General features: G+C 49.0%; 1 protein-coding gene across 1 annotated transcript in view; it reads left to right on the top strand.

Annotated features, from left to right (window-relative positions):
* baz1a (bromodomain adjacent to zinc finger domain, 1A) overlaps positions 1 to 10,905 on the top strand; it is a 20,717-nt gene extending 9,812 nt beyond the window's left edge. The window contains 16 exon segments of the mRNA XM_062440780.1: positions 586 to 644; positions 647 to 685; positions 1,548 to 1,807; positions 2,456 to 2,676; positions 3,745 to 3,875; positions 3,962 to 4,104; positions 5,189 to 5,340; positions 6,114 to 6,185; positions 6,689 to 6,771; positions 6,943 to 7,107; positions 7,790 to 8,004; positions 8,077 to 8,259; positions 8,339 to 8,511; positions 9,238 to 9,431; positions 9,645 to 9,732; positions 10,511 to 10,905. Coding sequence (XP_062296764.1) covers positions 586 to 644; positions 647 to 685; positions 1,548 to 1,807; positions 2,456 to 2,676; positions 3,745 to 3,875; positions 3,962 to 4,104; positions 5,189 to 5,340; positions 6,114 to 6,185; positions 6,689 to 6,771; positions 6,943 to 7,107; positions 7,790 to 8,004; positions 8,077 to 8,259; positions 8,339 to 8,511; positions 9,238 to 9,431; positions 9,645 to 9,732; positions 10,511 to 10,686 — 2,354 coding nt within the window. The 3' untranslated portion in view covers positions 10,687 to 10,905.
* The last annotated feature ends 454 nt before the right edge of the window (positions 10,906 to 11,359 follow it).

Raw genomic sequence — 11,359 nt, 5'->3', positions numbered from 1 at the left:
TTCCTTCCTCCCTCCCCCCCTCCTTCCTTCTTCCTTCCTTCCATCCTTACTCTCTTCCTTCTTTCCTTTCCTCCCTTCCTTCCTTTTCTTCCTTCTTTCCTTCCTTCCTTTCTTCATCTCTTCCTTCCTTCCTTCTTCCCTTCCTTCCTCCCTCCCCTCCTTCTTTCTTCCTTCTTCCTTCCTTCCTTCCCTCCTTCCTTCTTCCTTCCTTCCTTCCTTTCTTCCATCTTTCCTTCCTTCCTTCTTCCTTCTTTCCTTCCTTCCTTCCTTCTTCCTTCTTCCTTCCTTCTTCCTTCCTTCCAACCAACTGTTCAAAATGTTCTTTAGCAAATAAATCTTCAGTTTCTCAGTTAAAGGCAGCAAATTCTTCACGTTCGTGTCATCAGTGTCTTTATAGTTATGATGCTTCCAGATGTTTATTAGTATTAATATAATAATATAATATAATTAATCTCTTAAATCTCTTAAATGTTTTTACTGTGAAGTGAAGATAAAGCTTCTGTGATTTCACTGCAGCAAACAAAACAGGAAACATGTGAATCTGCAGCTGCTGAGTCATCAATCTCTCTTCTTCTTCTCTTAAAGACAACCAGAAAGAAAAACAGCAGGCGACCTCTGACCCCAAAGCCTCGTCCTGCCCCCCGCCAGCCTGACAGCAGAGGAGCTGGAGGAAGAGCAGGAGAAGGTGACGATTACATCATCACAGATTACATCATCACAGATTACATCATCATTTATGGCGCTTTTCCACTACACACTTCCAGCACGACTCGCCTACGGCTCGGTTCCGGGAACCTTTTCCATTACAAAAAAAGTTCCTCCTCAACGTGGCGGGGTTGTCATAGCAACGCTGCACCAAACTGCTGTGACTTCGTTTTATACGCGACACAAACACATAAAACAATGGAGGGGCGATGATGTACTTGCTGCTGTAATGAGGCTTTCTGTCTCACACAAAGCAAGAACATTGAGCCTTATAGCTGTAACTATGGTAACGCTGTAACTATGGTAACGCCGTATAGCTGTAACTATGGTTGTAACGCTGTTGCCGGTATTTAAAAATGCCGGACGGCTCATGACTCTTCCAGCGACTCTTCTGACCAATCAGCGGCCAGCAGTGTGTCGACATCACATTTTAGTATCGGCTCGGCTCGCTTGGAACCAGAGCAGGTACTAAAAATATACCAGGTACCAGGTACCAGGTACTATCCCTAGTGGACACGCAAAAAGAACCGAGGCGAGTCGAGCTGGAACTGTGTAGTGGAAAAGGGTTAGGGTTATACTTATGTATTACTGTGTCATACTTATGTGGTGTTGAGGTGTTTACACAGCAGAGCCGACCAACAAACAACGATGACTAAACAACTTAGTTTAACTAGTGATGTAGTTTTATTCTTAGTTTTCTTGTTTCAGAAGGAAAGCCTTGATTAGTAGATTAGTTCATATAGACACCTGACTGCTGCTAGACACACACTGGGAACACTGGGAACACTGGGATCTGTCCTTTAAACACAGACACTAACTGGTCCCATGTTGGACTCTCGCAGGTTCGAGAGCTGCAGGATCGGATCCAGAAGGCGGCCGCCTGCACCTGCCTGCTGCCGCTGGGCAGAGACCGGCTGTACCGCCGCTACTGGCTCCTCCCGTCCGGCTCCGCTCTGTTCGTAGAGGACGACGGCTTCGGCCTCACGGAGGACATGTTGAAGCCGAACCCCAAACCTGAGCAGGAAGTCATCACCAAGAGGGAGGAAGAGGACGGAGTGAAGGAGGAAGAGGACGGAGTGAAGGAGGAGCCGGCGGAGGGAGAGTAAGTCACTCACATTAATCCTCCTGTTGTCCTCCCGGGTCAAATGGACCCCGTCTGCTTTGACTGTTCCTTCTTTCCTCCCTTCCTTCCTTCCTTCCTTCATTCCTTCCGTCTGTCCTTCTTCCCTCCCTCCTTCCCTCCTTCCGTCTGTCCTCCCTCCTTCCTTCCTTCCTTCCTTCCCTCCTTCCTTCCTTCATTCCTTACGTCTGTCCTTCTTCCCTCCCTCCTTCCTTCCCTCCTTCCCTCCTTCCGTCTGTCCTCCCTCCTTCCTTCCTTCATTCCTTCCTTCTTTCCTTCCTTCCATCTTTCCTTCCTTCCTTCCTTCCATCCTTACTCCCTTCCTCCGTCCTTCCTTCCTTCCTTTCCTGCCTCCCTACCTTCTTTCCTTTCCTTCCTACCTTCTTCCCTCCATTCCGTCCTTCCATCTTTCTTTCCTTCCTTCCTTCTTTCTTTCCTTTCCTTTCCTCCCTTCCTTCCTTCCTCCCTCCCTCCTTTTCATCCTTCTTCCTTCCTTCCATCCTTACTCCCTTTCATCTTTCCTTCCTTCCTTCCTTCCTTCCTTGACTCAAGGACAACAGGAAGGTTCAAACTAAGAGCTTCAGTGTTCAGAGAGCTTTATAATCATCCTCCTTCTTCTTCTGTGGTTAGTGTCGGCTCCAGCCCCGCCCCCACACACACCTGCGGCCCCCCCGTCGACCGTCCCAACCAATGGTCCTTCTACAGCTCAGTGGAGGAAGTGGATCAGCTGATCGAGGCTCTGAACCCTCGAGGTCACAGAGAGAGCGGCCTGAAGGAGGCGCTGCAGCAGGAGAGAGAGAGACTGCAACAGCTGCTGCAGAGCTGTGATAGCAACAAATACACACACACAGGTACACACACACACACACAGAGCTGTGATAGCAACAGATACACACACACAGGTACACACACACACACACAGAGCTGTGATAGCAACAAATACACACACACAGGTACACACACACACACACACACAGAGCTGTGATAGCAACAAATACACACACACAGGTACACACACACACACACACACACACACACAGAGCTGTGATAGCAACAAATACACACACACAGGTACACACACACACACACACAGAGCTGTGATAGCAACAAATACACACACACAGGTACACACACACACACACACACACACACACACAGAGCTGTGATAGCAACAAATACACACACACAGGTACACACACACACACACACACACACACACAGAGCTGTGATAGCAACAAATACACACACACAGGTACACACACACACACAGAGCTGTGATAGCAACAAATACACACACACACAGAGCTGTGATAGCAACAAATACACACACACACACGTACACACACACACACACACAGAGCTGTGATAGCAACAAATGTACACACACACACACACACACAGAGCCGTGATACTAACAAATACACACACACAGGTACACACACACACACACACACACACACAGAGCTGTGATAACAACAAATACACACACACACAGGTACACACACTATACACACACACACAGAGCTGTGATAGCAACAAATACACACACACAGGTACACACCAACACACACACACAGAGCTGTGATAGCAACAAATACACACACACAGGTACACACTATACACACACACACAGAGCTGTGATAGCAACAAATACACACACACAGGTACACACACACACACACACACACACAGAGCTGTGATACTAACAAATACACACACACAGGTACACACACACACACACACACACAGAGCTGTGATAACAACAAATACACACACACAGAGCTGTGATAGCAACACCTGTAACACACACATATATATATATACACACACACACCTGTAACACACACACACACACCTGTAACACACACACAGAGCAGTGCTAGTAACACACCTGTAACACACCTGTCCTGTTCCTCCAGACGACCCGGAGTCGTCCCGATCTGTCCCAGAATGCACTGCTGCAGCTGAGACCGTGATGGAGGTGAGACTGAGAGACCTGCTGCTGGACATCGAGGACCGGATCCACCAGGGAACTCTGGGAACTCTGAAGGTACACACACACACACACATGCTGCTGCAGGTAAGCTCACTCACACACACTTCCTGTCACACTCACCTGTGTGTGTGTGTCGGCAGTTGATGGACAGACAGGTGTGGCGCTCCGCACTGGAAGCAGGAAACTACGAGCTGCTGTGTTCTGACGGCAAAGAGAACGGAGGGATGAACGGAAGAGTGGAGGCCATGGAGGTAGAGTCTGCTCACCTGAGAGCCAGAGACAGGTACACACACACATACACACACACACACACACACACACACACCTGAGAGCCAGAGACAGGTACACACACACACACACACACACACACACACACCTGAGAGCCAGAGACAGGTACACACACACACACACACACACACACACACACACACCTGAGAGCCAGAGACAGGTACACACACACACACACACACACACACACACACACACACACTCTGAGTTATTACCTGAAAACTCTTTTTTATGACTTTAATGAACAGAACTTCAATCACTTCAATATCAATAAAAACTAGAAAATAAAACATGTTAGTTTATCTAAAACAGATTTTATAGCAGAACCTGAACATTTATAGACAGTTCATTATTATTATTATTATTATTATTATTATTATTATTATCATGTAGTTCACACTAACTGCAGCTAGAGGGCGACATTCTGTATTCTTTAACCTTCCTGTTGTCCTCCCTCGTCTGTTTTGACTGTTCCTTCTTTCCTTCCTTCCTCCCTCCTTCCTTCTTTCCTCCCTCCCTCCTACCTTCCTTCCTTCCTTATTTCCTCCGTCCTTCCTTCCTTCCTTCCTTTCCTGCCTCCCTTCCTTCTTTCCTTTCCACCCTTCCTTCCTCCCTCCTTTCCTTCCTTCTTCCTTCCTTCTTTCCTTTCCTTCCTTCTTTTCTCCCCCCTACCTTCTTTCCTCTGTCCTTCTTTCCTTCCTTCCTCCCTCCTTCCTTCTTTCCTCCCCCCCTCCTTCCTTCTTTCTTCTGTCCTTATTTCCTTCCTTCCTCCCTCATTCCTTCTTTCCTCCCTCCCTCCTTCCTTCTTTCCTCCCTCCTACCTTCCTTTCTTCCTTATTTCCTCCGTCCTTCCCTCCTTTCCTACCTTCTTTCCTTTCCACCCTTCCTTCCTCCCTCCCTCCTTTCCTTCCTTCTTCCTCCCTTCCTTCTTTCCTTTCCACCCTTCCTTTCTCCCTCCTTTCCTTCCTTCTTCCTCCCTTCCTTCCTTGACTCGAGGACAACAGGAGGGTTAAATTCTCCTCAAACCTCCTGCTTGCTGTTCTATGTATATGTGATGTATTCTGCATGTTGTGTGTCAGGCTACAGGAGCTGAAGTCGGACAGCGTGGCTCCCTGCAGCGGCAGCGGCAGTGGGACTCCTCAAGCCGTCAGCGGCGCGGTACGAATCCTGGCTCAGGCTCTGGTTCACATCGAGCAAGGCATCGAGAGACGCTTCCTGAAAGCTCCGCTGGGTGAGTCTCCGTCTGTCAGGAGTCTGAAACGTTCACAGCACACAGGATCTGGTTCAGAACCATAGACTATATATATAATGGACGTAACATCCGTGACTTCACCCATTGGTTTGTGGACTGCTGCTCGGAGGCCAATAGTATCGGATCTGAGCAGCGCCATCTTGAAAATGTCAGGTGCATGCTGGGAAAAATAAAAACAGGGATTCTACTTATATGGGCATCAGGAGGAGCATGAGGCACCCTCCTGAACCTGTGAACCAATCAACCTGTCAATCACCACGTAGCCACGCCCTAATGCATACCCTGCTTTATCGTCACATATAAAATCAGGGAGGCCAAAATGTCCCAAATGAACATCATACTGCATTGAAGAAGGCTTTAAACTAGCGATTGAGACCATAAACACATTTTGAAAACGTTTACTGAGGTTAGAAATCAAGTGAGAAGTTGGTGAATTCTCCATTGACTTGTATAGAGACGGAAGTCCTTTTGACACCAAAACGGTCGCCCCCTGGTGGCCTTTTGATAGAATGCAGTTTTAAGTTACTTCCACGTTGGCCTCATTTCAGAGGACCAGAACTCCCCACCTGGTAGAGACACACGTTTGTTCCTTATGAAAGTAAACATCAAGTGTAACAATGACATCATTACAAACAGATTTTAAACAGCAGAACTAAAGTATTAGAGTTACAGCTGTAAGTGTGTGTGAGTGTGTGTGTGAGTGAGTGAGTGTGTATTATTTTATTAGTGACGTTTGTTTCTTCCTCCTGCAGGTGAGGAAGACTCAAAGAAAGACCAGAAGACGAAGAAGAACAAGAAGAAGGACGAGGACCAAGCCAGCGATGGTGAGACTTCATCTCTGCATCAAAGTTCAACATTCAGACGCTTCTGTGTTTCTGTCAGTGGATCTGATCTGTGTGTGTGTGTGTGTGTCTCTGTGTGTGTCTCTCTCTCTGTGTGTGTGTGTGTGTGTGTGTGTGTGTGTGTGTGTCTCTGTGTGTGTGTGTGTGTGTCTCTGTGTGTGTGTGTGTGTGTGTGTCTCTCTCTCTGTGTGTGTGTGTGTGTGTCTCTGTGTGTGTGTGTGTGTGTGTGTGTGTGTGTGTGTGTGTGTGTGTGTGTGTGTGTGTGTGTGTGTGTCTCTCTCTCTGTGTGTGTGTGTGTCTCTCTCTCTGTGTGTGTGTGTCTCTGTGTGTGTGTGTGTGTGTGTGTCTCTCTCTCTGTGTGTGTGTCTCTGTGTGTGTGTCTCTCTCTCTCTCTCTCTGTGTGTGTGTGTCACTCTCTCTCTGTGTGTGTGTTTCTCTGTGTGTGTGTTTCTGTGTGTGTGTTTCTCTGTGTGTGTGTGTGTCAGACGGCAGTGACAGTGGTCGGGTCATAAAGACGGTGTTGGACAGATGGAAGGATTCTCTGCAGTCCTGCTCCAGTCTGTCTCAGGTCAGACACTCATTTATTATCAATAATCATCAAAGACGTCTAATCAATAATCAATAATCAATACACAGAGCAGCCGTCTGATTGGCTGTGAATCAGGACGTGTTTCCTGTTGAACATGAGGCTTTTATTCTATTGTGTGTGTGATAATAATGTGTGTGTGTGTGTGTCCAGGTGTTCGTCCACCTGTCCAGTCTGGAGCGCAGCGTTCTCTGGTCTCGCTCCGTCCTCAACGCTCGCTGTCGCATCTGCCGACGCAAAGGAGACGCAGACAACATGCTGCTGTGTGACGGCTGCGACAGAGGACACCACACACACTGTCTGAGGCCCCGCCTGAAGGTACACACACACACACTGTCTGAGGCCCCGCCTGAAGGTACACACACACACACACACACACACACTGTCTGAGGCCCTGCCTGAAGGTACACACACACACACACACACACACACACTGTCTGAGGCCCCGCCTGAAGGTACACACACACACACACTGTCTGAGGCCCCGCCTGAAGGTACACACACACACACACACACACTGTCTGAGGCCCCGCCTGAAGGTACACACACACACACACTGTCTGAAGCCCCGCCTGAAGGTACACACACACACACACTGTCTGATGCCACGTCTGAAGGTACACACACACACACACACACACACACTGTCTGAAGCCCCGCCTGAAGGTACACACACACACACACACACACACTGTCTGAAGCCCCGCCTGAAGGTACACACACACACACACACACACACTGTCTGATGCCACGTCTGAAGGTACACACACACACACACACACACACACACACACACACACACACACACACACTGTCTGAAGCCCCGCCTGAAGGTACACACACACACACACACACTGTCTGAAGCCCCGCCTGAAGGTACACACACACACACTGTCTGAAGCCCCGCCTGAAGGTACACACACACACACACACTGTCTGAAGCCCTGCCTGAAGGTACACACACACATACACTAACTGTAAACGTGCTTCTCTCTCTCAGTCGGTTCCAGAGGGAGACTGGTTCTGTCCAGACTGTCGACCCAAACAGAGATCCAGCCGCGTCCCGTCCCGTCAGCGCTCCTCTATCGACGAGGAGGAGGAACAGGAGGAGGAGGATGAAGAGGAAGAGGAGGAGGAAGAGTCTGAGGAGGAAGAGGAGGAGTCAGAAGAAGAGGAGGAGTCTGAGGAAGAGGAGGAGGAGGAAGTGGTCGTGAGGTGAGTTTAGAAACGTTTCAGCCTCGTCTGTCTGAGCTGAGATCAGATTTAAACATCTGTTTACCTCTGCAGCGCCAAGAAGAGCCAGGCCCCACCCCCCCGAGGCAAGAGCCAGCCCACCACGCCCAAAGGCCAGCAGGCCACGCCCAAAGGCCAGCAGGCCACGCCCAAAGGACAGCAGGCCACGCCCAAAGGACAGCAGGCCACGCCCAAGAGCAGCGCCGCCTCAGCAGGGAAAAGCTCCTCCAGCTCCAGGTCAGTGTCTGTTGTCTGAGTGTCGCTCTTTCAGCTCTGGTCCCAGTTCACCCAGTTTACTGATTCCATCCAATCACAGGTCCTCAGGGAAGAAGGCCACGCCCCCATCAGCCAAGGCCAGCACAGCGTCTAAAGCGCCGCCCCGCGCCGGGAGTCGGACCAGCGCCCGTCTGAGCCACGAGATCCTGGCACCGAACAGCAGCACCAAAACCTCACCTGGTCCCAACGAAACCCGCAAGAGACCACAGACAGGTACACAACAAACTACTGACTGTAAACAAACCTGTCTGTAGGTGTTTACTGCTTGCTGATTGGTCGTTAACCTGTCTGCAGGTGTTTGCTGCCTGCTGATTGGTTGTTAACCTGTCTGCAGGTGTTTACTGCCTGCTGATTGGTTCTTAACCTGTCTGCAGGTGTTTACTGCCTGCTGATTGGTTCTTAACCTGTCTGCAGGTGTATACTGCCTGCTGATTGGTTGTTAACCTGTCTGCAGGTGTATACTGCCTGCTGATTGGTTGTTAACCTGTCTATAGGTGTTTGCTGCCTGCTGATTGGTTCTTAACCTGTCTGCAGGTGTTTACTGCCTGCTGATTGGTTCTTAACCTGTCTGCAGGTGTATACTGCCTGCTGATTGGTTGTTAACCTGTCTGCAGGTGTATACTGCCTGCTGATTGGTTGTTAACCTGTCTATAGGTGTTTGCTGCCTGCTGATTGGTTGTTAACCTGTCTGCAGGTGTATACTGCCTGCTGATTGGTTGTTAACCTGTCTGCAGGTGTATACTGCCTGCTGATTGGTTGTTAACCTGTCTATAGGTGTTTGCTGCCTGCTGATTGGTTGTTAACCTGTCTGCAGGTGTATACTGCCTGCTGATTGGTTGTTAACCTGTCTATAGGTGTTTGCTGCCTGCTGATTGGTTGTTAACCTGTCTGCAGGTGTTTATGTGGAACTCTAACATTTCTGCTCTGCTCCTCCTCCAGATGTGACTCCTCCTTCTAAACCCTCCAAACCCGTCCTCCCTCCTGCCGCCTTCTCCTCCTCCTCCTCCTCCAGCCGCCGCTCCTCTGGGAGGAACCACGGCGTCCACGAGCTGTCGGCCTGCGAGCAGCTGACCGTGGAGCTCGTCAGACATGAAGACAGCTGGCCCTTCATGAAGCTGGTGTCCAGGACTCAGGTACACACACAGATACACACATTTACACCTATATACACACACATACACACACACATACTCACACACCCAAAATCACACAAAGATACACACTCAGAGATACACACACCGATATAGACACACACATACACACGCACACAGATACACACACACACACACATACACATATAACACACTTAGTCTAGCTCACCTGTCCTCCTGTCTACCTGTGTGCAGGTTCCTGACTACTATGACATCATCAAGAAGCCGATCGCCCTCAGCACCATCAGAGAGAAAGTAAACAACTGTGAATATCAGACGGCAGGTGAGCAGATAAACATACGTGACATCATTATCGACATCGGTCCCAAACATCCAGCATCTGGTTCAGAACCATAGACTGTATATATAATGGACGTAACAGCCGTGACGTCACCCATTGGTTTGTGGACTGCTGCTCGGAGGCCAATAGTATCGGATCTGAGCAGCACCATCTTGAACATTACAGGTGCATGCTGGGAAAAATAAAAACATGGATTCTACTTATATGGGCATCAGGAGGAGCATGAGGCGCCCTCCTGAACCTGTGAACCTGTCAATCACCACGTAGCCACGCCCTAATGCATACCCTGCTTTATCGTCACATATAAAATCAGGGAGGCCAAAATGTCCCAAATGAACATCATACTGCATTGAAGAAGGCTTTAAACTAGCGATTGAGACCATAAACACATTTTGAAAACGTTTACTGAGGTTAGAAATCAAGTGAGAAGTTGGTGAATTCTCCATTGACTTGTATAGAGACGGAAGTCCTTTTGACACCAAAACGGTCGCCCCCTGGTGGCCTTTTGATAGAATGCAGTTTTAAGTTACTTCCGCGTTGGCCTCATTTCAGAGGACCAGAACTCCCCGCCTGGTCCTAACATTAAATGATGAGTGATGTCATCATGCTGCTGTTTAACAGACAATGATTGATTTATTAAACCGATCAGTAGATTAATCAATAAGGAAAATAATCAACTGTCTTTATTCTCTCTCTCTCTCTCTCTCTCTCTCTCTCTCTCTCTCTCTCTCTCTCTCTGTCTCCCCCCCCCCACCCCCAGGTGAGTACATCTCAGACGTGGACCTGATGTTCTCTAACTGTCTTCAGTATAATCCTCGTCACACTAACGAGGCGAAGGCAGGAAACCGTCTGCAGCAGTACTTCCACTCGGAGCTCGTCAGACTCGGCTTGTCTGAGCGCGGCACCCCCCCGCCCGCCAAGCGCTCCCGACTCTGAATCAAACCCCCCCCACCCGACCTCACCGCCGTCCACTCTGCTGCGTTCTGATTGGTGCAGGGACCAGACGTGGGCGGGACACAGACGCTGCCGTCGGTCCCTCCCGATGGACGCTCCTCACATTGTTTTGACTTAAAAATTCTCCGTTGCTCCTTCGTGACCTCTGACCCCTGTTGAACCCTAATCACATTTAAAGCAGGGGGTCAAAGTTCACGAAGTTCAACATCATACACAAAAAAAAGACCACAGAAGGTTCACCTGGAACATTTAATTAATGAGTAAACTCGTTATAGTTAGACACAGGTTAATCATTGTTTATAGAGCTCCGCCCCCTCACTTAGTCAGCTGATCACTTACTCAGCTGTTCTCCTAGTCAGCTGATCACTTAGTCAGCTGATCACTTAGTCAGCTGTTCTCCTAGTCAGCTGATCGTCTGGTCAGCTGATCACTTAGTCAGCTGATCACTTAGTCAGCTGTTCTCCTAGTCAGCTGATCGACTGGTCAGCTGTTCTCCTAGTCAGCTGATCACTTAGTCAGCTGTTCTCCTCGTCAGCTGATCGTCTGGTCAGCTGATCAGAATCTCATGAACAGAACTTGTATAAAATGTTGCAGCTACTGAGAGTTCATAAAGACGTAGTTAATTCCTGTCTGTCTTGACGCCGTTGACCTTTGA

Source organism: Scomber scombrus, chromosome 19 (genome assembly GCF_963691925.1).
Source record: "Scomber scombrus chromosome 19, fScoSco1.1, whole genome shotgun sequence".
In the NCBI taxonomy this organism is placed as follows: Eukaryota; Metazoa; Chordata; class Actinopteri; order Scombriformes; family Scombridae; genus Scomber; species Scomber scombrus.
This window is presented reverse-complemented; position numbering and strand designations above follow the sequence as displayed.